The 27,435-nt window shown below is 39.2% G+C and overlaps 1 protein-coding gene across 3 annotated transcripts; it reads left to right on the top strand.

Annotated features, from left to right (window-relative positions):
• The first annotated feature begins 2,384 nt into the window (after positions 1-2,384).
• Positions 2,385-23,759, top strand: LOC122834213 (SPRY domain-containing protein 3-like). 3 transcript variants are annotated; one of them, XM_044122416.1, is made up of 11 exons: positions 2,385-2,486; positions 3,888-4,035; positions 4,123-4,198; positions 6,941-7,065; positions 7,741-7,873; positions 7,953-8,141; positions 14,441-14,590; positions 17,217-17,274; positions 19,712-19,831; positions 19,904-20,022; positions 20,121-23,759. In XM_044122416.1, the coding sequence occupies exons 2-11, from the start codon at positions 3,908-3,910 to the stop codon at positions 20,253-20,255; spliced, it is 1,233 nt and encodes a 410-aa protein (XP_043978351.1). In that variant the 5' UTR covers positions 2,385-2,486; positions 3,888-3,907; the 3' UTR covers positions 20,256-23,759. The 3 variants fall into 3 exon arrangements, with proteins under 3 accessions (XP_043978351.1, XP_043978352.1, XP_043978353.1); XM_044122417.1 differs by having other exon boundaries at positions 2,396-2,475; XM_044122418.1 differs by lacking the exon at positions 14,441-14,590 and having other exon boundaries at positions 2,398-2,486.
• The last annotated feature ends 3,676 nt before the right edge of the window (positions 23,760-27,435 follow it).

Genomic DNA, 27,435 nt, shown 5'->3' with positions numbered 1-27,435 from the left:
AGAAAAAGTTTTAGGCTTTGGTTTAATAGTGCAGTTTAATCATTTAGATTTACATTTTAAGATTAAATTTGGAAAAATGTGCAGACAGGTCCCCTTAAAATCAGAATTTAAAGATCAAAATATAGAAGTTTCCTCCTAACCCTAACGCCACAAATCCAATATGGCTAAAATGTGTTATAGTGATATTTGCAATAGTTACACAATTTACATTTCTGGTGGTTTTTATTACATTAAATATTTTGCAGAGAAATGCACAAAAAAACTTCTTTGTACATGTTTTTCTTTTAGTGTTTTAATGTATAAAATGCAGATACATGCACTGCTGTTAGCTTATGTTGTCAGTTGGTTAATTGATGTTGCTTGATGATAATTTCACCACTTTAGCACTGGAATATTTTGCAGTTCTGATGTTTCATTTGATCAGTGGATTCAGATTCAACAAGAAAATGGATGGCACAATATTTTTTGTGTTGATAATACACAGCTAAAATTAATAAGATTTAAGCTCTTGGTTGCCATTTAGTTCATTATTTCAATGAAAAATAAACTCATATGCTGCAGTTTAAATCCATGGATGATTTTTTTTTTTAAAGAATGTAACAAGGCAACCTTTTGCGGCTGGATTTTACAGTGAGGATGAAAAATTGAGGCACAGTCAGGTGGAACAGCAGTGGTTTATTCTTCTCACAGCATTAACAATAACCATCATTTCACAGGTGAAACTGCAGCCTTAAAGAGTCCCAGCTGCAACAGACCAAACCACCTCCAATTCACAGGGGGATCTCAATTCACCAATCTCCACCTATTTAAATAAAATACCTTTTACTAAATACAAACATTTCCATTTACTTTTTACGAATATTTTATGCTTTATCATCACACCATAATGAAACACCACAAAACCCATAAACAATCCCCCCACACACACTTTTCAATGGCCTCTCCCAGAACCTGTAAATGGTGTCTGAACCCCCAGGGCAACATTTGTCCAAACACCCTGGAGAGGACACTGAAAAGACAGGTGAGTCACTTCATATTAGCACTCCACACTTAACAGATTATGCAAAAACATTTGCTCAGTTTTACCTACAGTAGCTCATTGCTTTGAGTAACAATTATCCTCCCTTCACAGGCAACCAACCTCACTTCTCAATGAGGAGCAGCTGAGCAGAGCCCAGAACATGCTAATCACTAAAAATACTCAATAAATACAATTAAAACTTCTTGTGTGCAAATTGTTATTTATGTGCAAATCTGTGCTTAAAGAGCAGTGCTAAATAAAGTGCTTGTTAATAAAGTGCAAAAAGTGCTTTTAAAGTGCTAAACAGTGACTCAAGTAAAAAATTGTCCCAGCAATGTAGATCTTTTCATTACAAAGAACTTTAGCAAAATATGCATACAAAATTAGCAAAGAGATAATTTGAACTGAAGCCAACAATTAAGAAATCTTACTGGTTTCTGACTTGGAAATTATTGTTACTCCAAGATCCAAATTCCTACTTAACATGTAGGTAGAAGGCTGAAGCTGAAACTAGTCCCTCTTTTGATTTTTGGGGGCTAAGCTCCACATTAAATTGTTAGGTTTCCTATTTTGCTTTTAAACAGTGTAATATTAAAATGTACTCTGATTATCATTAATCGTAACCCAGGTTCCACCAGTAGTATATATATTGAAGAACAAATGGCTTTAGATCTTGTATTTACAATAGACACATTTGTCAACCAGATTACGAGTTTAATAAAAGCATTTATCATATTATAGTCACTACAGACACTAATTTATAAAAACAGCCATGAAACAATGTTAGAAATCTGCAAGTTAAATTGCCTCATTTGATTTTTGACATAAAAAGGTATTACCTTCAAGAGAGTAGAACAATTTTATTCCCATACGTTTCAGTATACAGTTTGTTTTGTTTTTCTTTAATAACAGTATCCTGAATGATTTCACAGCATTTGAAACTTGGTTGCAGTTTGTGAGGAAATGACTTGTCAAGGTGTGTCTAAATGCTCAGTGAGTAACTTTAGCAGCTTAGGGCAGAACAGTCCCCGGCTGTAAATTCCACACTCTGAGTCACTGACCTACTGCAGTAGTCTCTGATACACAGTCTGTGACAACACTGAATTTGTAAATAAGAAGTCAAAAGCCAGAAATAAGATAGTTCTCACTACATACTATAAAGTATAAATTTAAAATGAAATAAGAACGTACATAAATTAAAAAAAAGTAAACAGCTAAACAAAATGAAATGGACCAAAATAAGCACATAAAATTAAAAAGAAAAAAAAATGTAGTTTTTAGAAAATGAGTAAAATACGTTCAAAACGACTGCGCGTTGGCACTGCGCGGGTTAAAAATTCCTCACATTTGATTGGTTGAAGGGGCGGGACTTCCGGGAGAGCCGGTTGGCCATAAAGTGACAGACTTCACCTCCTGAAATTAAGAAGAAAAACCCGACGGACGACGCGTTACAAGTAATAAAACAGTAAGAAACCAGCGTAAGATTAAGAGTCATTGAATAGCATCGGCGTGACGTGGGGTAAACTGTTGTTTTCGTTTCAAAATCAGCCCCACGGCGCGGTAATGTTTTAACGCTGGAAACAGCTAGCCGGCCAACAGTCCTGCGTGTACTTTACGAGGCTGCGTTTAGGGGCGGCTCGTAATTTCATGGTTTAGGACGTATTCATACACCATCATTAAAATGAGCATCTCTGGTATTTATTTACTTTTTCAGAACACACGACCTGTTAAGTCCAGGTAATTAGTCGCATTTAACTGATATTAGACGTCAGTTTAGACATAAAGGACTCATGGTTTCAAGTCATTGTTCCTCTATAAAGGAAACATACAGAGTTCAGTTTTAGGTAAACGAAAGTGACGTAGCAGGCACGATGATACTGCTGATTTATTCGTCGGTAGCAAGACAAACAGATCAATTCAGTTTATCTGTTTGTCTTTTTTCTTTTTCAGTAGATCGTAGTTACTCTACCATTGGCAATGCAGTAAAGTATGTTAACAACGATACCCGGTGATGTTATGATATACTGTTCACTAAATTAGGAATGAAAAAAATATATACGATAATAAATTATATTACATTCCGGATACGTTTTATGTAGATTTACAAAACTGCGCCATAAACTTTTTAATAAAAAAGTTGCTTTTTAGTTTGTAGAAAAGCCAGTCACAGATTCACCGGATAAAAATAAAAATGTTAACTGGATCTAATTTGAAATTACTTGTATATTTAATTCTGAGCTTTAATATACCATTCATAGACGTATTTATGTTTTTAGATTTACTGAACTGAAGTCCTGAGTTTGGTTAGGAGGCTCCCTTTTTGTTGAACGGTACATTTTTACAAGTGCTTCTAAGCATCTAAAGACCTCAGGAAAAGGCCCAAGACCTTTTCCTGGGTTTATGTCTATGGTCTTATGTTTATGCCTATCGGCAGCTGAGTCTACGTCCAGGCCTGTACTTGTCTCTGGAATATTGGATTAATTGGAAAATCTCAAACTTCTCAAAGGGAAGCGTTTGGCCTAAGGATCAAATCCATAAACATGTTGTTGTTAAGCAACAGTGGTGATCATCTTGTGGTCAACATTATATGGGAAAGAGTGTTGTCTGGTTGGTTACAGGATAACGTTTAAGTTCAACGGAAAACTGTATTAAGGTAAACAAAAATTATCTTGCACATAAAACTATTTAAAGTACCACTAAGACATCTCTACTCCAATGTGTTTAAACCTCACAACCTTATTCGTTTTATTTTTTATTTTTTTATCTTCTACCTTTCATGTCTTTGTGTCTTTTCTGAACATTAATGTTTAAAACCACGACTGCATCCGGTGTCTGGTTTTTTTTTGTTGTTTTTTTTATGCCTCAGGCTGGGGATGATTTTCAGACATGGACGACATAAACCTTCATTATCGCTTTCTGAACTGGAGGAGACGAATTCGAGAAATTCGTGATGTGCGAGCAGTGCGTTACCGGGATCGGTGGAGGAATATGTTCAGAGATGGCGACATGCTCAGGTAATAGCGACGGACAAGCTGAAAGTGAGAAAGCTGCATCCTCTCAGCTGAAATAATAACGCTGTCTTGTTCCTGATGGATCTGTAGGTACCATGGGGATTCAGATGAGGTTGGCTGTTTTGTGTCAGGCAGACCCTTGTCAAAAAAGAGGCGCTATTTTGAAGTAAGAGCTGATGGTTCCTTCTTATTCTATTGTTCTTTTCACACAGGACCTCATATTTTCTATGGTACTTGTTGTATGACAGGATGCATGTTTCTATTAATGTGAAAGCAGCAGCTTTAGTGTTACTCACCATGTGATACACAGTCTTGGGGAAATAAAAGTACACCCTCCTTCAGTTTTAAAGTTTTACTCAGCTGTTGCACGGTACAATCTATTGAGAGTTTACCAGGTTCTTGCCTCAGGTGTACAAAGAAATACAAGCTATGCCAGACTGTCATTATTTATCATAGATGAACCCAAAATTAGTCAACACCTTTTAGCAAGAATGAGTCGAAGTAGGTGCTGTAGGCATGCCTATCTGTCTCTGACATCTTTATAGAGGAATTCTGACCCACTATTTACTACAACATCACTTCATGTTGTCTATGTACTACTCTTAAAGTCCTGCCATCGCATTTTAGTCAGGTTGAGAGCTCTGCTTTATTAATTCATCGCAACAGCTTGATTTTCTCCTATTCAGCCATTCACTGTGGATTTACTGCTCTGTTTGGGTTCATTGTCTTGTTCCAGGATGCTCAGCTGCTGCACAGATTGACTCTAGAACAGTTTGCTATAAAAAAAAAAAAAAAAAGTTCATGATGGACTCAATGACTGCAAAGGGTGTGCTGGTTCTATAGCTGCAGAATGAGCCCGTATCATCAACCCTGCACCACAGTTCATGACAGCTGATGAGATGTTTGTGTTGATATGCTGTTTGGTTTTGTCAAAACAAGTTTTATAGGCAGAGTATTGTGTGAAACTGACGTTTTTGAGCTTTATGTTGTGATATGATGTCATTCCCTCATCTAAGTCAGACCTGGAGTTTTGCTTTGATTATTTCATTAATCTTTGTGAAATACTTTATTCTCCCATGACAAACATTGGAGGGTGCCTTGCTCCCACAAAGTGCCGCCTATTTCCACAAAAACAGTTTCTAATGAGAATTATTGTTGTGATGATGCACTGAAAGTGGGGTATCAGAAAGAGCAAGAGACAGAGGCTCAATTTAAAGGCGTCAAATTGCAAAATCATTTTTTTTTTTAAGTCATGGAAAAGACAGCATTTTTCTAACAACTGAAGGTAACACAGTTACTTAATTGTGCTGTGAAATGGCACAGTTTGCCTGGAAAAGACATGCCTTTTTAAAGAAGGCTGGCTCTGTTCTGGAGCTGATTGTGTAAAGAAAGATGAATCAACTCAGGAAGTTTTCTTGAGTCAGAGGGTTCTTCCAACCTGCTGCAATACTGATCGCTGCAGGAGATCCTCCCTACTCACAGCTATAAATATTTAAAATAAAATGGATATTACTACTATATTTTGGGATTGAAATAGATTAGAATTGAATTAACTAAATATTAGTGGTAAATATTCATATATTTAAGCCAAATTATATAATTTTAACCCTGTGTAAAGTTGGGTAAAATCCTCAGTAAACTCAAAATTTTGCCTCTGTTTCCTGTGTTGAAAACTCTGGATCATAAATCCACAGTGGAAACAGAACAGTTCAACTGCATCATTAAAAGCACCAAAATGATGACATTGATATTTGTGGTGAATGTGGGAAAACTTCTGAGCAGAACTGTATTTCCTGCTGCAGAGAAAACCTTCAAAATAAATGTGTTAAACCACTCAATAGTTCTTCTTTACAAGTAGAAATTTAGTTGGCTCATTACTCAGATAGCTGTAATTATTTGGTAATTTAAACTTTTGTCAAAGGAACTCTTTGTATGTCTATAAATCCACATTGCAAAACCTTTTGTGGTGTCAAACTTGCACTGAAATACCCTAAACTATGCCGGCTTGCTCTGAAGAATGCCAAACTTTAATTATGTCAATCGGCTCAACTCCTAACACTTAACTAACATCCAGAAAATCCCAACTAATCTGTGTCTAACAGATTATTAAAAATTCAGACCTTACAGTTGCAGCACCGAGGCATAAAGATAAGCTTTGGCTGTAATTTTTGACCTTTGGGCGCTTATGACTCAGTTATCTTTGGCTGTCACTGTGGTTTCTGAGCGCTTGCTCATTTCTTTGTGATCTAGATACTGTACATGACAAGCATCTGAGGACGGTGAGTGTTTCTGAGTTCGCCATGCTTTAACTTGCCTTACAGTTACATCCTGGCTGGTTTAATGTGCGGTGAAGTTTTCACCCCCGAAACTTACTGGCGGCTCATTCTTCTGACTCAGCTGTTCAGGAAGAGAAAGAAAACCGTCGATATGTGGCAGTAAGTGAAAAGGTTACCCGTTGGAGATCTGATTGGAGATGTGGGAGTTTCTCTGCTGGTTACAGGGAAACGCAGGCTTATTACTTTTTAAGCCCATTGAACCATCGGTAAAATGAGGTCATGGGAAACAATTTGAAAGTTTCCTCTTCCTTGTCTCTGTGGATTGAGCTATAAATGTGCCCCATCGGGCGCCCTGAGGCTGATGTCATGTGGTCACTGTGTAGTTATGACAACAGTTGTGAACGCTTGACTTAGTAATCAAGCAAAAACAGAACAAACTCATCGCGAAATGAAGTTTAATCGATTTTGTCATTAAAAACTAGAGGCAGTAAATCTCCTCTCAGCTTCTTGTTTTCTAATATTCCCGTGTTTGTCCCACCATACCAGACGTAAACGTGCATTCCCACCCAGAGGGCTTCTTTGGCTCTTGGCATGCGTTTATCTTGCAATAATGGAGTCCTTGTTCTTTCCAGGTGACTGTCAACGATACAGGAGTGAGGGGGATGATTGCTGTCGGTTTGGTGCCTCAGTCCCACAAGCTGGACCATCAGCCTGGCTGGCTCCCAAACTCTGTAGCTTTTCATGCTGATGATGGCAAGTAGGTCATGATGATTTGTTTTAATCTTTACAGTGAATTGTAAGGTTGCAAATTAGTTCATCTCTGGCTCAGTTCACGCCTTGCTGACTCTTCCACATTTTGTGAAACTACAGTCAGAAATGTCTCCGTATTTTGTTGGGATTTTATGTGATGGACTAATGTTGGTTCTTTTGTGTGTTTTTTTTTTACATAAGAATCTCAAGTGTGGTGTGATTTGTATTTCTGCTCCCTTCAACCTAATACCCCTAAATAAAATCCAGTCCAACCTTTTGAAGTGCTACTAATTCATTCTTTACATAAGCATTTCTATTAGCATTGCCTTTGTAATTTGATCTCAGTTTCCAGCCAGTCTGGGAAGTAGTATACAGTATATGATAAAGCAGTGTTAGGCTATAAAGTAATATTCCAAGAGCTGAACATCACTTAGAGCTTTGTTTGATCCATTTAAAATGGAAAGAGTAAGGCACAACTGCAAACTTCCCAAGATAAACCCTTTTCCTGAAGTTGAAGGGATATTTCAAGTGGCTGCATGTTATTTCAGCACTCCTTATATTTTCTACTCAATTCTCTTCAAAGTGCTGCATGTGTCTTGTATTTAGATGATGATAAGCCTTGGCATGGCAAATAACCCGTCAGATTTCATATATTAACATGTCCTATGTCTCTTCCCTGCAGGCTCTATAATGGCAGCACAGTTGGACAGCAGTTCGGTGCCAAATGCAGCAGAGGTGACAAAATTGGTTGCGGAATATCGTTTGACACAGATGACGGGCAGATAACAGTGTTTTTTACCAAGAACGGTGAAGAAGTGAGTGTCCTGTTTTTCACACGCAAACCCTACCAGATGTGTCTCTAAACATTTTCCGGGTCTCCAAACGTTTGGTCAGATCGGCAGTGTTGAGATCCCAGCGTCTCCTGAAGATCTCTACCCTGCAGTGGGGATGCACTCGCTGGGGGAGGAAGTGGTTTTGGACCTGAATGCTGAATGGAGGATGGAGGAGGATGATGGACAGATGATAGTTGATAGTCATGAAGAGGACTGGAGCCGTCTCCATGACGTCAAAGTGACAGGCACGGTAAGTCATTCAGAGTTGTCAGTCCTGAGGGAAATGTGCAAAACTTTCTTTGCATGAGTCACTTCAGGCAACGTCAGCTGTGATTAGCATCTAAAAGTCAGACGTTTACAAACTGCGAGATGGAATTAGACGAAGATGAGCTGCAAAGGCCTCTTCAGGCCTCAGTGTGACAAAATCTGCATTTCGATGGGGCCGCAATTATTCTTCATTTTGTCCATGAGAGTTTTTTTGTGAGTACTGTCGGCACCTTTACTGAAAAGAAAAAGGCAGTATGAAAAATTGTCTGAATAAATAATATAAGTGCTGTGTTAAATGGGTGAAGTTAATCAAATATGCCTGTTCTCTAGCTTTAGCAAAGAAAACCTCACACCTAGAAACACTTACCACGTCTCCCTCTGAATATTTTGGCAGGTTTTTTTTTTCCCCAAAAAACCCAAACTACTTCAAAAATGTAACAAAAAACAAAACAGAACGTTCTGTGCCTTGCAAAAGTAGCTATTATTCTTGAACTTTTCCACATTTTGTCACATTACTTCTACAATCGTCGATGTATTAGGATTTAATCCGTTAGACCAACACAGGGTAGCATTTTATGAAGTGAAAGGAAAATTATGCAAAGTTTTATTTTTAGTTTTTACAAATAAAAATCTGAAAACTTTGATCTACATTCTATTTAGTCCTCCATTTAGCTCATCATCAACTCAAGCTCAGTCAGATTTGATGGAGGGATTGTCTGTGAACGGTAGTTTTCATGGCTTCCTGCAGATTCTGTCAGATTTAGGTCTAGACTTTGAACAATACATCAATCCGTATTGATGTATTGTTCTAATACATCAATGTGCTGGAATCTAAACCACCCCATTGATTTATGTTGAGGGTTGTTGTCTCCCTGGAAAATGAGGCTCCGCTCCAGTCTTAAGTCGTTTGCTTTTAATGACAGGTTTTCTTCCTGTATTCAGCACTATCCACCTTCCCAGAAGAGAACGAGTCTCTACCAAATGACAGTTCCTGCACCAGGTTTCACTGTGAGGATGGTCTCCTTAGAGTGATACATTTCCTCTGTGAAGAGTGTTTGTATTTTGGCCAGAAAGTTGAGTTTTGGTCTCATCTAATCAGAGCATCTCCTTCCACAGGTTTGCTCTGCCCCCTACATGGCTTGTGTTGAATTTAAAACATTGACTTCTTGAATGTTTTATTTCTACTATGGCTTTTTTTTTTTCTTAATTTTTCCATAAAACCCAGATTTGTGGAGTGAACAACTAGTAGGTGTCCTTTCGGCTCATTCCTTTCACCTGAGGTGTTTATTTCCGCAGCTTCCTCAGGGTTACCATGATCTCTCAGCTGCTTCTCAGAATAATGTCGTCCTTGTTGAGTTTTACAACCTAAATGTGATTTAAACTTGTTCTCAACCTTTTCCATGAAGGATCTGCTGTGTTGTTTGGTTTTCGTGGAGCTACAACAGTTTAGATAATTAGTCATGTTTGGGTTCTCAATTCGGCTCCACTTTGTGTTGGTCTGTCACATAAAATCCCAGTAAAGTAAGATTATATGAATAATATTGTCACTCACTGTAGCTATAAATAAAAGTTAGAGCGGCAGAGATGCAACATATGACACAAAAAGTTGCTCAGACGTACTTCTACTCATCCTGAGTTATTTTGTCTCCACTTGCTCTGTACAGCATCAAGCTTGCGCCATCTAGACGCTGCAGCACACAGGCAGCACCCTGTTTATTCTGAGTTTGCAGATCATTTAGAAAGTAAATCAGCCTCTACACCAGCTGAATGTCCCTGATCCAATGGACTGTGCAGTCTATACACCTTGACTAAACAGATCATATCAGTGTTACAGAGTTGCTTAAACTTCCCTTGCATATAGTTGTGATAGCTGTTAAATGCACTGTGAGCTTTAAATTTCAATAGTTGTTATCTACACAAAGTGCATCTGTTTCTATTCTTCCACCCAACCTTTCTCCTTTGAATGGGAGCAGACCATAGCTGTGTAATGTAGTTAAATCACAGATTAGACCAAGAAGTGTGAATCATGCAGCCATAATTACTGGACAGTCACTTTCATAATGTGTGTAGATACTAAATTAATGTTGATGTTTGTAAAGCTACCACCTGAAAAAGCTACACAAATGATTTATGTATCTGACCCGGTGACCCAAACTGACCGTGTTTAAAGTAATCTAGATTACTGTTCATTATTCACTTTGTCTGATGTGGAGGAAAAATCTTCATTCTGGAAGTTGAGAACTGCAGTATTTTCTATAATACCACTCATACTTTGTATCACTGGCTTTATCGTGTGATCTCTCATTTCCCACGCATGCATCTTGTTGCTGCGCTGCAGTTCAGAGTGGAGGAGGGACAAGAGCAGTGGAAACTGGGGTTCTCTGTAATGACTGCTGTCTGCCTGGGAATAGCACGGCAGAGCTGGATTCAGTGTCAATTAGGGGCTACTTTTATAGGATAACTGTAGTCAGGAGAGAGCAAATGGATGAAGGGGTTGAGCACTTCATACACGAGGGTAGTTGATGGCGCTAAAACCCTCCTCTTGGCTCTGGTTGTTTCTGATGCGGCACTGTATTTGTGCAGACGGTACTGGGAGAAGGACGTTTTTTTTTTCTCATAGATTTTTGCATATTGTATTGTCAGGACAGTGATAGTTCAAACAAATATGTAAAAAGAGATATTTTTACAAAAGTTACCTTTAACATAATAAAATAAAAATAGTGCTAGTTAACCAGCTGAGTCCTGTATGAACTGTAGTTGGGCTGTTTATTTATTTATTTATTATTGAAGCTTGAATAGAACAACTTTTAATTGTAAAACTTAACATGAAGGCTCTTATTTGACCGTGCTGCCAGCCTCATGCTGGGAGTTTTATCACTCACTGTACAAATTGTCATGTATAAACACTCTGCTGAACAAACTCTGCTTGCTCAGCATGATGAATAAGCCATTGACGTTGTTTTATCTCGGAGCCAGAGCAGCGTGTCTTTAGTTCGGCTGCAACAGGAGGTGATTGTTTGGCTGTGAACTGCGCCTGCACGCTGTGCGCATCCATCTCTCCTGGGATTTTTAACCCGGCTTGTCCCGACACATTCAGCAGCTTTCGATGTCGAGTCTAGAAGTGACAGCCCGACAGATTAAAGCAGCAGACGTGAGCTTTCGTGTTAGCAGGTGGCGCACCACAAGCTCCCTCCATTGATGACCCAAATGCTTTCTCATGTCAGGAAATGTTAATACTTATTTTCCACCGCTGCATTAACAGTGCTCCGCACCTGAGAGGTGTTTAAAATTATTTGGCAACAGTCTATGAGATCAGATTTGTTTTACTGCGAGATTAATCTTAACTAGTTTCTTCTGCATTATATTCTATTTGGACGGCTTTAAATAATCTTTTATCTCCAGTTTTCACAAATAAAAACTGTCGTCACGCTGGTGCAAAAAACTGCAGGTTTACACAAGCAGGAAATTGTGAACTTCTGCTTTTCTTTTACATTACAAACTTAAGGTGCCATTCCTTCAGCTAATGCAGTCATTAAATTACTTTTTAAAGCTTTGCAGTCTCTTTATGATTTGCATGACTTACAGAGGAAATGAAAGATGGTTTTAGCTCCAGCTGGTCAGAAGTGGGCATAAACTACATCATTGGTGTGAGAGTAAGATTAGTTTGGGTCTATTAAGGTTTCATTGAAATAGTTCTTTTTTTCAGAGTGGACTGATGATAGGAAATAAAACTCAAATGAATTTCAGAAAAAGAGTGCACAGTGAACTTTTGATATAATTTCACAGGTTGAATATTCCCAGCCTTTCATTTCAGTGAACTTGTTTTTATCCTCTGTGGTTTATATTTTCCCTTCAGTTTAAACCCCCATAAGTAAAAAAAACAACAAAAAAACAATATTTAAACCAATTGGGGCTTCATTTTACAGGATTTTGAGGAGTTTACATTCAGATACATTAAACCCTGCAATGATTGTGCAAATGTTTAATTATAAGAATCGCTGATTTCTGCTATTAATGTCTCCATTGAGAGGGAGAAAGAAAGAGACACTCTGATCAAAGCCTTTTCAAAACATTTTTGTCAAATCCAGGTTTAAGTGTTCACAGCTGCCCAAAGTGGTTGATTAATACCTAATGTTTAATAACAGAGCAGAAATGCCGCTGCTGCAGCTGGAGCATGTGTGTGTAGTTATCCTTCCTACGAGACAGATCTATGGATTTTAATAACCGTAGAAACCTTAGAAATTATTTTAAATCAGCTCCAGATTTAAGCAGCCACGAAACTGTCATAAATTATGTCTTTTGAGCGGCGACTGATCCCAATCAAAGCGCTACGTTTTCTCAGAGTAGGGAGAAAAAGTACTCTGCTGGACTCTACTGAGAGTTGAGCCCAGTAGAGTACGATTAAAATCAACTTATACATTTTCACAGAGATTAATGCTGCATTGGTGGGATCACAGATCACAGCAGCTCTCCTACACGAGGAGAAGCAATTCAGAGTCAGTGGATCTAATCAGTATAAATGGCCTGGTGTCATGTAAATGCACACAAAAAATGGCCAAGTTAGATTAAAAAAGTTTTGGAAAGTTAATTTATGGATAAAGAAGGATCCTATTGGTGAGGCAGAGTTACTGGTCGCACAGCACTTTGAATTTAACTAACCAAATTTCTCGTCTCTAATTTCACAGTTTAGGACAGATGATTGATACTTTGGCAAAACTGTGTGTTCCAACAGCACAATGAGCCTAAACACAAACTTCTGGAACGGCTTTAACAAATCCCCAACATCAAACTGGCCGATCACATCACTAGGTTATAAAAGCTAAAAAAAAGAAAAAAACAAAAGATGGCTGTGTACGGTGGTGGTAGCATCATGCTGTGTGACCGGTGTGTTCAAAACCGTAGCATCACACCAGGTGGGGATTTCAAACCAATCAAAACTGGTTTCCATACAGATAAACACTAAAGGGTTAGTTGGGACTTACTGTGACATTATCTTCTATAATAGTAAAAGTTCATTCTCATAAGCTGCTGGAAGATAACTAGCTGGACTTATGTACACTGTATCAATCCGGCTCACCGGGTAAATGGACTCTGCCTGAATATTGATCAAGCAGCTATAAAATCTATTTGTTGCTGCTGCACAACTGAGGCAGAAAGCCAATAGATCTGGCAGGTTGATGCAGCCGGACGACTCAAACCACGAAGCTTAGAAACACGAAGGTAGTTCAGCTGGAAGAGCTCCAGACGTGCCCAGCTGGTTACATCTGAATAAAACATAGAGCTTTATCCAGTTGACATGAATGTTTTCATTTTGATTGCTAAGGTCAGCTAAAGCAGGAAGTGCATGTCTGACTAGCTGCTAGTTTTCACTTCTCTTGATTGTTTATTTCATTTCCAAAAAGTTCAGGAGAAGATGACCTCTTTCTACTGCATATAAGGGAACCATTTCACTAAAATTCAGAGAAAAAGGAAGCAGAGCATCTATTTCTAACAGTAAAGTCAGTTGCTTTGGACAGAAGACTGAAATGAACTAAGTTGTTTCTAAAATTACTTAAAGGGGCACTGTTATGTAAAATTGACTTTTTTCCGCTTTACATGATGTTTTATTCTCATCAAAAATATACCTGGAGTGTTGTCTTGAGTCTTTCATGCATGTTTGCGAAACCCTCCAGTCTCCATGGCAACCATTCAGCTGTGCAAAAAGCCCGGATGGACATAGCTCCATCTCTGTTGTGATGACTTCCTGAAGGAAGCGTTTCAGAAAGAGCAGGAGTTTTAAAGAGACAAAGACCTCATTTCAAGGCTTAAAATGACCAAGTTGGGCGTGCTGTGGTGGCGTAGGGGATAGTGCAACCCACATTTGGAGGCCTTGAGTCCTCGACGCGGCCGTCGCGGGTTCGATTTCCGGACCCGACGACATTTGCTGTATGTCTTCCCCCCTCTCCCTTTCCTGTCAGCCTACTGTCATATAAGGGACACTAGAGCTCACAAAAGACCCCCTGGAGGGGAAAATAAATAAATAAATAAAACTTACCAAGTCAAATTTCTTTAAAGTTATATTTGATATATAAAGCATTTTAATAGCAACTGAAGGTGTAACACTTGTTTGATTGTGCTATAATATGACACTGTCCCTGGAGAATGCCTAATTCTGCCCTTTAAAAGGCTGATTTCTCTCTCAAAATTAAAATAAAAATCATATTGATCTCTGTGCAACTTTTAAAATTATTGATTTGATGTCAACCATCGATGTTGGGGCCATTTTTCTTCTCGCACCCACAGCTGCTGGAGTACATGGGGAAAGGGAAGGGGATAATGGACGTAGGCCTGGCTCAGGCTCGGCGACCTCTCAACCCTCGCTTCCACTACTACGAGCTGGAGATCACCGACGCTGGAGAGAAGTGTTACATCGCCCTGGGTCTGGCACGCAGGGTGAGAGCCGCTGCCTTACATCAATCCAGAGATTAATTCACTGCACGCGCTCTGTGTTTTATTAAATGCTCCTCTCTCCTCCTCAAACACCTCGCCATCCGTCTCCCTCGTATGTACTTTTGCTCTCAGTGTTTCCAGTGCAAGTGATGGATGACTGTTAGAGGAAAAGCCAACAACTGAATAAATATTGTCTCATTTCGCCTCCATGCCCGGTTTTCCATCAAAAGTTGTTTCTTCCATTTACACGCTGATCCACTATGGAGGGATTACAGTTCAAAATGGCAAAGAGATAAGATCAGATTCTTTTTTTTTATTTTTATATTTCTTCCATTTGTAGCTAGGAATGAATTTTGGCACGTAAAGTCTTACTTTATTCTTCCCCTCATAAAAAGGTAATAAGTGATATATATTTTGGAAATAAGCCTCGTTGAATGTTTGCCGTCATTCGCCTCAAATGAAATCATCGCGAACATTGAGCACATCCTGTTTTAATATAAATAAAACGCTGCAGTAATTGCTGAGGGGGCACTTATCATGTCGTGTGTGTGTGTGGGTGCGTGTGTGTGTGTGTGTGCATATGGAATGCGATGTCGTTGCATGCTTTCGCTTGCTGCTCTCAACTGTTTGCCTTTAATTGATTGAGCATCAGTCATCAGAGTCGCAGCACTGCTTTGCCAGCTGCGATAGCACCCACAGCCCAGGAGATGATGAATTATTGCTGCTGACGCTAAGATTGCCCCGTCTGCGCTGCTCTGACTTACTCTGTGTGGGCTTGTTATACCCTCAAGTCAAAAGGGGTAGAGAATAGCGCTCTGTTATTTGGTTGATTATTTTCCTGGAATTGTTTTTCTTGCCGTGTCTGCGGTTAGTTGAGGAATTATAAATCCATCAGAGGGTCATTCCTCACATCTTCTCCTGTAAGGGCATCAGGCTGCTGATGGGAAGCATTACCTCCTGCTGCAAAAATCAAAACATCTTCTTCACTATCATCGTAACCCGAGCTTGGCGCTTATTAGCTGCTCAGAGGTGAAGTACTCTGGATAAATGAGCAATTGTTTATTGTGGATTCCTTTTCTGTTTTCTTCCGTAAGGGGAAAGTGTCAATGGGTCTGTTGTGTTTGTGTTGGTTTACTGTCGTCTTTCCTTCCAGTGCTCTCAATTTGTTCTGTTCTCAATTCATGCCCTCCATTTTTCACCAAGCCATTCTTTTAGCTCCTGCCTGTAAACATTTCATGTACACATTCATGGCAGGGAAAACATTACAGATTTCTTTGGTTTAAATAAATGTTTTCAGCTCATCAAAAAAAACTTAATTTATCAGATATTGGGGGTGGAGCAGAAGAGTGTCTCCTCTGGGAAGCTTTGTGGTAACAGAGAAAAGCTTTTGGCATTTGGCTAACATAGGCTGGGTTCTCACAGCAGTCAAATTCGACCAATGTCTGACTTTTTCATCGCAGTCTGAACAGCCCGGTTCTGGTCTTTTTACCCCTCCAAAAAAATCCAATCTGTGGTGCTAAATCGTATACATATCTGATTGTTTTCAAAGCGTCTGCAGTCAGAACAGTCATGTCGCACTTTATCCAACTTGTATGTCATTGATGCGAGACACGCATCATAATTCTGCACCAGAAAAAGCCAGATGCAGTGAGTCCAGTCATGAAAAATGGTTAAAAATTTAAATTACAAACTTATGGAAGAAAAAAAGCCTTTGTCACTGAAGCGCTTCACATCACAATCCATCCACTTCTGGTTCTGACTAAACATCCAATCAGGCTTCTCTTCAGACATAATTGTCGCTATTAGATATGATTCCTTTTTCTTAATGTTTGTGTTGTCGATTATGTGACGAATGTTGCCAGCTCCTGTTGCTGAATGACTTTAAAATGCCTCTATCAATTGTTGCTTCCATAAACAATGCGCTGCTGTGTGATCGTCAGTGTTTTTCGTCTACGTACGCGGGTCGCTTTAACGTTGTAAACCGTTCACAAAGAAGTCTGTTTTTGCGGTCGCATTGTCTGCTGACTGTCCCCCCTTTCCTCTATGTTGATCCATTTTAAATGAAGATGTTTGTTTCCGAGTATGAAGCTCGACTTCAAGAACTAATCAAGAAACCGGCCGCAGCTGAGTCGCCTGAACCTGACCAGGCTCTGTTTGTTTTTGCATCGTATGCTATGCCAAGCTCACTTAACGTCTATTTTGAAGTTCCTGCACAAAGAGCTTATTTTTCTTCCTAAGGATTTCATATTGCCTCGTCTTCCATTGATTTTGGTTCTGTTTCACAATTTGAACTGGTTTATGACCTCTGATCAAACCAACCGGGTTATCCGTCCTCGTTCTGTCTTTTGTTGTGGTTTTCCCTGCTGCCAGATTTAACCAATAGAAATTCAAATAATGGCAAGACCAGTAAAACACGTGTAGGACGCCCAGTTCAACCTGAAAAATCCTTCACGGTTTGGAGGCTACATCTGATGGAAGATGACACAGTTCTTCTAATTGAGCGCTAAGCCATCCTCAAGATTCATGCTGACGCTCAAATGGTTTAAGAGCTTAACTTGGTTCATTGAGACACTTTTAATGTTCTCTATGGATTTATTTCTAATTTGGTAATTTGTCTTTTGGCTTGCAGGACTATCCAAAGGACAAACATCCAGGTTGGAACAAAGGCTCCATCGCTTACCATGCAGGTGAGTCATCTCTGATCTGTCTGTTCATGTTCTATAGATTCAAGGCTTAAGAGCAGCTTCAATTGCACTTGGAAAGAAACTCAATACTTGACACTGCTCACTTCCTGAAAGGTATGAAATCACACAAAAATACTTTTACATAAGAGTAGAACAAAAAGTTCTTGGATGCAGAGTTGGGTGTGTTTTGGCGACCGGCTGGATGACAGCACAGGCCGTTGCCTGGATAGCGGTGAGATGGATGTAAACATAACCAAGACGACATGTGAAAACTAGCTCAGCAGGTTCATTATGACCAGGGTGGGGGCAGCAGGTCAATCATCTCTTTTCCAAGCCTCTGATTGATTCCTGTTTATCCAGACTGTTATTCATGCTGGTGAATGTGGATGAAACGTGGAAGTTGGCTTGGATTCCCAATAACTATTACTTTTTTCACATTTTTGTCGCATTACAACCAAAAACTGTGACGTATTTCAATAGGATTTTATGTGATAGACACTCAAAGTTGTGCATATCTGCGTTAGTCCAGCTGGGTGTAATTTAATCTCAGGATAAATCCAGCTGTTCCTGAAGGGAACATTGAAGAGCAAACGGCACCAGTGGACGGGTCAGAGACAGATCTGCAGCTCAGGCTGTCGACAGCCCTGTGATGCTGCATTCCAGTTGCTCTCTGAACTGGGAAATTCTGACTTTCCAGTCCAAAAAAAAAATCAACTGGAAAGTCCTCTGCAGTTGGATTTCCAACTGGGAAACTGGGAGCGACTCCCGACTACCCCCCGGTTACGACGTTTCAATACGCCCGCTCCTCACATCAGCAGCAGGAAGACGTGGTGGAAAAGTGCGTCTAAAATCTGTGTTACATTTAGCGCCTGCAGCTCTAAACTGAACAAACTAAAACTGGCAAAAAGAAAGGCTTCAAATCACCTTCACGCTACTAGAAACAATGTTTATGGGCGTCGCCATGTTGAAATTTCATCTTCCTAAGTAGAACGCCGTTGACGCGGGTCTTGCGTCAAACCCAGCTCAGAATTCCCACTTCCTCTGCAACTGGAACGCAGCGTTAGTCATCGATCCTTAATGTGCTTAGTGGAGGAGTGGCAGGAAGAAATCCATTGTTTGAAGGAAACTGAAAGACGTCACAGCAAACATGTGGAAGAAATTTCTCTGGTCTGATGGAGAACGTGGATGTTCCCCAGCCCCTCCCGTTTCATACAAACGAGGCTGGTTTTCTAACGACTACAGTTAACATCTGAGGGTGGAAGATGAATACGCCACACGGCTTAAATTGGATTTTGATCAGATTTTTAAGACTATAATTTTTCTTCCATTTTATTTATGCTCTACGTTTCACATGAAACCCAATCAGGTTGTTTTAACGTGACCAAATGTGGAAAAGTCAGAGGGGAATTAACATCTCAGCAAAGCTCTGTGTGTCTCAGATCATCTTAATATTTATATGATTATAGTATGTGATAAGATTCACTTATTAAAAGACATTTGATTATTTTTTTCTTCTTCTGCCTTCAGTTGTGTGAATATCATAATGAGATAATATTTGAAAAAGTGGAACAGAAATCCAGCAAATAGCATGTTCAGTGCAGAGACGACACAGAAATGTAAAGCAGACAAAAACCTTTTAAAGAAAACGGACAACATTGTAGCTCAGAGTCGGAACTTTGAAGGAAGCATGAAGACGAATGTTGCTCAGGGATTACATCGTCCGGCAGATTGAATCTTTTCATTTCAACTAATTGTGTTGCAGGTTGAGGAAATGCCAGGAAGAACATCCAGTTGATACGTTGTAGTTGTTACTAAACCCAGTTTCTCTGAATGTAGACATGCTCAATAAAACAGGATGTTTAAAACAGAAATGTGGATCTGCTGAAAAGTGTCTCCATCGCAGTGGATCCAGTATCTGTCGTTGTGGATCCTTTAGCCTGAGTTTCTGCATCAATGCTTCACAACGCCAGGTGATCAGCCTGTGGTAATTATTTCAATAAACAACAATATCGTTGTTTTGAGACGGCTTTCAAATAATATATTGTTAACAGCATAATAATGAAGCTCACCCTCTCAAAACTAAATAAACTTAAATGTTGTAAAGAACACTGAACACCGGAGCTGGAAGATATTTTAAATATCCGAAATAAAACGACAACCAGGAACAATAAATGAAATGGATTAGGAAGTCTCTGTAAACAACTTCACTCGTCAAAAAATATTAATCATCAGAATGGAAATTAGCAGACTCCTTTTAATTAGTCCTGCAATTAATTGCTTATTGCAACAGGCCTGGCAATCAATGAAAGATCAGAAAAGGGTCAAGTCAGCCAATTGCAAGGCAATAACACTTTTGTATCAAAAATAATGATCTCCTGTAACGTTAACGCGTCATAAAAAGCTGGATTTTGGGTTTCAACGTCTTCCTCGTTGGTCGCAGATGACGGGAAGCTGTTCCACGGCAGCGGGGTGGGGGACCCGTTCGGGCCGCGCTGCTTCGAAGGAGACGTCATGGGCTGCGGGATCATGTTCCCACGAGACTTCAGCGTGGATGGAGGAGGTGAGCGTCCTCCCGTCGTCTCTCTTTTCCAACTCATTGATCGGCTCCCTAACGCTGACGGCGGTCTTCCAGACGACGCAGACGACTTTGACCTGGACGTGGCTTCCAGCAAGGTGCAGAACAACCTGTACGCAAACAACGACGACGAAGAGGAGGACGAGGGGGAAGATTTGGAGGGGAGGAAGGTCATGGTGAGATTCTGTCTGATGGCAGGAATGTAGAAAATCATAACTCGGATGCGTTTGGTCGACATTCACCGCTTGTTCTCCTGCTTTTGTGTTTGGAACAGGTGTTTTTCACACGGAACGGGAAGGTGGTGGGGAAAAGGGAAGTGGCCTTGCCGCCAAACGGTTTCTATCCCACCATTGGGATGATGAGCACTGGGGAGAAGGTCAGAGTTGAACTCCATCCCCTCAGTGGGTGACAGAAACCAGGACAACTAGAAACCTTTGGGGTGATGAATGATTCCTCCAAATCTTCATTGCACCTTTACGGCGTAAACATCACTCTACATGCTGACAAAACGCGTCTTAAAGACTGATGAAAATAAGGTCTTTAAGACATCATCTGTGCCTCAACAGAAACGGCCTTATTATGAAATGATTTTTTTGTACTGTAAGAAACTGTGGAAGTAAGGCTGAGTTTGGAGGGAAAAGTTATTCATTCTGACACACGAGGCTTAATGAAATGCCAAAAAAAAAAAAAAAAAAGGTCTTGAATAATGAATGTAAAAGTCCAAGTAAAAGAGACCTCAGTTACCAAACAGATCAGCAAAGGGCAGTCCCGGTTAAAATGAGTTACTAGATAATGAAATTATTTGAAAACTGCAAATGTGATTTATTTATTCTACAGCAATGAGGCAGAAATGGAAAAGCCCCTGAATTTAAAGGAGGTGTAGTTTCATTTTACCATGACTGTGTGTGTGTGTGTGTGTGTGTGTTTGCTCCCACTGTGAGCGACGGTCCATTACTGACACCCAGTGGTGAGACGGCTTACAGTCCTGGGACTCGGTAGAACCAGCTGCACATCTGGAGGAAGCTGTTTCAAGTAACTATGAGGGAATAAAAGTGCAATAATAATTTGTTGAAATCAAACCTATTTTTATTCTGATTGTTTGTTATCTTGCAATAAGAGAAAGTGGATCTTAAAGCTTTAAAGAGAGTCCTTATTTAATCTGAAACCTTTCAAATAAACGACGCTTATAGGATGAATCTAAAGAAATTAGACTTTTTATTTGAGGAAATCAGATTTTGGTTTCCTCGCTGACCAGATGATGGAAACATTTTATGCTTCTAAACTAGACCCAACTTAAACAATATCATGTGTATGATCTTTTTTTCAATTTTTATTTTTTTTTTTCAGAATATACTGAAAAGGAAAACAATCAGTAAACAAAACAAAACACAAAAACTTTTAAAGTGTTGGATCTTATGGCTGACTGGTGTTTTCTTTCTTTTACTGCAAAAACACAAAATCTTACCAAGTATTTTTGGTTTAGTTTCTCGTGCAAATATCCAATTAAGCCTGAAATATGACAAAAATAACTTTAATGTAACTGTTCAGAAAGCTAAAGCAGCTTGTTTTACATAAATAATCCTGCAATATTCATCAATAAGTTCTGGTTCCACTTGCAGATTATTTCACTTATAACAGGGGATCAATGTGCTGTTATAAGTGAAATGATCTGGGACTTTTTGAGTAATAAGCTCCTACATCTTGCTGAAAACTCAGCGTTGTCTTATTTCAGTTGTACTAAGGAAATTGGACTAGGAACTAGAGCAAAAAAAATTTATTAAGTTTTTGTGTTTCTTCAGTTTTGACTTGTTGGAAATTTATTTTGAAATGTGTTTTTGAGGGTTTCTGTCTGTTGACAGTCATCACAAAAAGCTGTGTTTACTTTTTGTTTTTTGTTTTTACTTTAAATGTGTTTTGTTTTTTTTTCTGTGATTTTCTTTGTGATTCAGGTGAATCTTTATCATCACATTTTTTTTATTTTACTCATTATTTTTGCAGTTACAAAAGTTTTTTTTTTTTGGTAAATTTGAGGGGGGGTGGAATATCAAATTCAGATATACTTTTTAGTTTTTTGTGAAAGACGGGGATTCATTTACGTGTACGCAAGACAATGTACATAATTTAATGGATGTAATTTTACACACATTAAATTAAGTTTGTTTCACTCATTGAACAAGAACTATCAGCAGTAATGTGATTTTTAACTGAGAAAAAAACAACTTGCACCCAGTCTAACCGACTTATGTTGAGATTCAGTTAGACGTTTCTTGTTGCTGACAATCTGAGGAACGTTTTCCCCAGTCTTCACTTTGAGCTCTGAGATATTTGATGGCTATTTGACTCAAAGCAAATATCCCCCACCTGTCCAAAGGTCATCATTCTCTCCAGCTTGTTCCAGTAAAACCTTCGTGTTTTTCTTGGAAGCTAACGGGAGCGAGAGCCGCTCCGTAGGGCCCCTGGTGGATGTTGGGGACTTCGTTCAGCATCTTGCTGTCGGCTTTCAGGGTGAACTTTGTCGGACCGCCAGGCCTGAATGTCCATCAGTTGTAGATGGTTGTCCATTCGTTGGAACGGCTGATATTAATCTCCTTTAATCCCTCACGGACTCATAAGCTGCTACTGTCTTCTTTTCTGAATGGCCCGAGGTCTAAACAGGACAAGTCTACGTAAAGTAACGTTGTTCTAGTCATACATAATGGCTGATATCATAAGCATGTGTGAACTTTAGCCATTTCCAGGTGAGAATGGATGTGGAGTTGTTTTAATTTCCAGATTCTTCTTTTAAATGAATTTTTTTTACAGAGTTTCAAATTGTCGTCTTTCTTCCTATATGCTGGAGAAACAATCTTTTCCATGACTGTAAACTAAGGAAAAATACTAAACTGAGACAGAAGATTGAAAAAAAAAAAAAATGTTTTACGTTATATGTTGATATTTAATTCCATGTGGAAAACTACAATGAGGAATTTGGTTATGTAACTTTTCCATGTGGAGATTTGAAAAGTTTGTGTCTTTTTCTCCCTGCCGCTTAATCAAAATTTAGATGTAAATTTTAAATCTGTATTTTGAAATTGAAGCCATACTTGTTCTCAGGTATATTTGATAATCAAAATGTGTTCTTAAGTTTCTTCTGATTTTTTTTCTTTCTTTTTTTTTTTTTTTTGCTCTGTGTCAAATTTGCTTGTTTTTGTTTTTTTGCCAAAATTGTTCTACATTTCCTTGTCACCTTTTTTTTTAACTACATCCTTCTGTATATCTGCAGAAAGTTAGAGATCTGTTGAGAAAACGTTCTGACAGCTACCTGTAGATATTTGGAGGAATATGTTCTTCAAGCGTCTTTTAGTCGGTAATGACTACATTTAAAGGGCTCACCTGTCTTTTTTCTATCACCAGTACTGTTCTGTCAGTTCCCCGTTGAGCTGTACCTTTAAAAGATAAACCTCTATGTCTTAACGTGAGGCCTAATGAGCAGATTTGTTGAACCTGCATGAAATGTTGAACCTTTCTGAAATAATCTGCCACAGGAAGAGGATTTGTGTTAAAACTTGATCGATGCGGAGAGTAAAAGGTTTGAAAGAAAGATGCAGCCGAGTCCGCGGCTGCTGGATTTCAACCTTTGCTGGAATATTTGATCGAGTTGTTCTTCTCGTTTTGACGCTGAGTTGCTGCTATTTATGTGCTGAAAATGCTTGGTGTAAAATCACGTCATCCTGTACTGTAGAGGGTGTTTCTCACTTTGTTTTTAATTGTTTACTTTTGATGGTGAGGCCGATGAACGGTCTCCAGGGGAGTATCTGCAGCATTTCTATCTTCACTTCAAACACATCCTTAATTTGTACTTTTTCCTCCTTTCACCTCTATTTTTTTAAGTGTAAAGCAATAATGCCAAAAATGTTAATAAATTAATATTTAAACTCACCGCAGCGCCGACTCTCCTCCTCCTGTTGTTCTGAGGTCACAGCGTTCTCACACGTCAGACACATTTAATGAGTAACAGCAATCGTACACCACAACATCCCTATTGTGCTTTGTGTTGCATGGATGTTGGTGTGTGTGCTAACATTGTAATTTATTTAGTTTTACTTATTTATCTTGATGTCTGCAAAGCAAATTGCCCTTTGGGAGATGACTGCTAAACTTCCACTTAGAGGAAACACAAATATCTGGAAATATTTTTGACCGCTCAGATGTTCACTTCTATCCAATGAAGGCTTGTTTTAAAAGCTACATTTAACAACATGTGAGCGTCTGTATGCTAACATCAATTATCTGCTAATATTTACTCCTGTTAAAGAGCAAAGTGGACTAATAGAATCAGGGCCGGCCCTAAGTGAAATGTGGTTTTGGGGCTCTCTAGTTCTGCTAACAATGATGACTGGCTGCAATCAGCAGTCTGATCATTGGGTCATAAACGTATTGCATCTCTGGCCGTGCTGTTTACATTATATACATGTATAATATAGGATACATTTACTGGCCAACTGATTTATCAACCAGTTGATTTCTGGGCGCCGACTTCCTTACTTCTGTGGGATCGTGTTCTGGAAATACTTGCATGTGAAGCTAATCTTATCTTCATCGGCAAAGGATTATAAATCAGCCTCTGTCCTCTTCTGCTCTACAGTGAGAGGTTTGACTGACAGACCGGTCCACCAGGTCAGGTCTGAATGTCTGCAGTTAACAATATTCACTCCACTGTTGACTACTGAGTGACTTTCTTGCTATATTTAGCAACATTTCAGACAAAAAAAAAAAAATCCATATCAACTAAAATCAAAATCACCGGATCAGGCTTTTTAAAGATCGGTAACCAGGGATCGGCCAGAAAACTGCAATCGGTGCAGCTCTACACAAATATTCATGACATTATTTGATTACATAAATTTCTCTCAAGCTAACTTCAGTAGCTAAAAATGTAGAATGTGGACCGGCACCGGTACTGGACTGATTCTGAGCCTTCAAATGATTTTAACATTAGTTTCACATAACTTAGAAGTTGATTTAAAAACTAGAAAATTCCTGAAGAAATTTAACTGGGGCCTGCCAAAGTGTGCCCGTCGGTTTGGACCCAGCGTTCTGATGCTAACAATTTGCATCAATGCTAAAGAAAGCTGCAATGTAATCAATACAATCAATAGAATCACAAGAATGTTAAGTAAACTGGACATGCACCATTCAGTATGATAAAGTAAGTGTATTAGCTAAAATGAGCAAATATGCTAATGTTAGCGTGAATGCTCTCTGTAGCATGTGGGATATTATTAGAATGTTCTCTGTAATTTACTTAATTCCTTCAGAATACTAAACATGGCAGATAAGTAAGAAAAATAGGTAATAGCTTATTTAAGCTAAAAGGCTAATGCTAATGAACTGCCTTGCTGTGCAAGGCAGTTCCCTAACCTGGGATAAACAGATAATGCAGAATGATATCACTGCACCGCCTCCGGTGGTGCACTGTCAGAAGAGGGGCATTTTGAGGCTTTTATTTTGAAATTTGCAGTAAGCTTCATATTAAATGCCCACACTAATCCAATGTGTAAGAGTGCTTTGGATAAACCAGTCACATAAAGCCAAAAGAGCAATTACATGATGTAAAAATTCCCAAGGCTTTTATTTTGAAATTTTTGTTAAGCTTCATTTGAAAGGGTCAAAGTCATCCCATGTGTAACAGTCATTGGATTAAATCAGTCATATAACGCTCAAAAAAGCAATGACCTGATGTAAAAATTTTCAAGGGCTTTTATTTTGAAATTTTCAGTAAGCTTCATTTCAAAGGGCCAAACTCATCCCATGTGTAACAGTGACAGGGTTAAATTAGTTATATACAGCCCATAGCAGCAAGTTTTCTAAAGGCCAGCTCAGTCCTCCTCTGTTTTAACTGAACTAGTAGTTCGAACTACAGTGATGCGTGTTGTAGTCCTCAGCAAATCTCCCTGCTCTGGGTTCCGTTGCCATGGTAAATAATCCTCTCTGCCAGCTGTGAGTGAGACATCCAGGGAGACAATTCTCTGTTTGAGCCAGCCAGTTTGACTAAAAAACAACTGTTTCCCGTTCGGGAACCGTAATACATATTCGAAAACCGTTTGAAGCATATGAGAGGGCTATTTGTCGTCTCACATAGTCCCGCCATTCATATCTCTACCTCACTCACAGTATTAACAGCGATGAGATAAAAAAAGTGTGTGCCAAGGTCTGAAATTTTCAGAAATACATGGAAGTGAATCAGTGAGATCTGTCTGCTACCCTGGCGCATGACTTTGCTCTGAAGCACCTGGAGAGAAAACTGTAAGCGCTAGATAATTTTTGAAAACATTTGACCGGAGCAGGCACGCGTATCAATGTCATGACCAAGTTTGATACCAATCATGCAATATTTGTGAGCGTGAGGGCGAGTTAAAAAATGATTTGGGGTCAAAATGTCGCTCTGACTCTCACTCTATCTCAGCGGCCTTCACACTCTGATTTTTCCAAAAATCAAAACTTTGGGTCGCTTAGAAAGAAGTTGTGGACAAACCATAATACATATTGACGTGCTGTCTTCACTTTAAAAGAGATCACGGACGTATCTACAAAATGAAGTTTGAATGGCGTTTCTACATAAAGTTATGACGACACAGAAAATCCTCAAAAATAGGGTATTTTCAGGATTTACTGGTTGCCTCGTCCCCTTGACGACGAGAGATGCACCTGGTGAGCTCGTTAGTGATTTTGGGGTCGTTTTTTGCTTTTTACGTCGCCATGGTAACTCCAAAGCCCACCAAAAGTAATAGCTCCCCTCCCGGGAACGAGCCGCACGTTTTGATACCACTTTTGTGGGTGGGCTCGCAGCGGTACGAGCCGCATTAACGGTAACGGAAGAATAATAAATAATACGTATTAAAGAAACATTCTATTGGGTGTAGAACAATAGGTGCCTGCCATGCAATGCATGGAGGCAGTGACTGACTTGCTTCGCAAGTCAGTCACTGCTCTCCTTATGCATTGCTATGGGCAGGCCCCAATAATGTTTGTTTTAGCCACAAAATGATTTTGCTCAGCAGCAAACAACATATCCCCAACTACAGCATAGAGTAGCAGCTATTTAGCCTGACGTAAAAACATTTTAAACATTGAGAAGTTTTAATTATTATTATCAGACGTTGTCAAACACGAAGCCAAAATACCTCAGAAACATACAGAGCCAACCAAGAGAATCAACTCGTTTAAAGTTTAAACTCAGCTTCACACAAAGACCCTAGCATAAATGTTTGGCTGTTGAATTGAACCTTGAACGTTGTTTTGCTAACTTAACTTCTGACCGGAGCTTTGGACGTTTGGTTGCACGGCAGCTCGTTACCGTGAAGCGTGAGGTACCTACTGCGGCCACCAGGGGGCTCCAAGAGCAATTTATTTTTTTCTTTTTAGCAATAAAATAATAATTTCTACATACATAATCAAATATATATATTATTGTAAAAACAAATCAGTTCATAATTAAATTGTGTGTTTTTTATATTATAATGACACAGAAATCATTACTAAAAACAAAATTTAAACAATCAGCTCCACTCAGGGGGCCCCTTAATGGCCCTGGGGCCCTAAGCGGGTGC

Source organism: Gambusia affinis, linkage group LG07, assembly GCF_019740435.1.
Source record: "Gambusia affinis linkage group LG07, SWU_Gaff_1.0, whole genome shotgun sequence".
Lineage (NCBI taxonomy): Eukaryota > Metazoa > Chordata > Actinopteri > Cyprinodontiformes > Poeciliidae > Gambusia > Gambusia affinis.
This window is presented reverse-complemented; position numbering and strand designations above follow the sequence as displayed.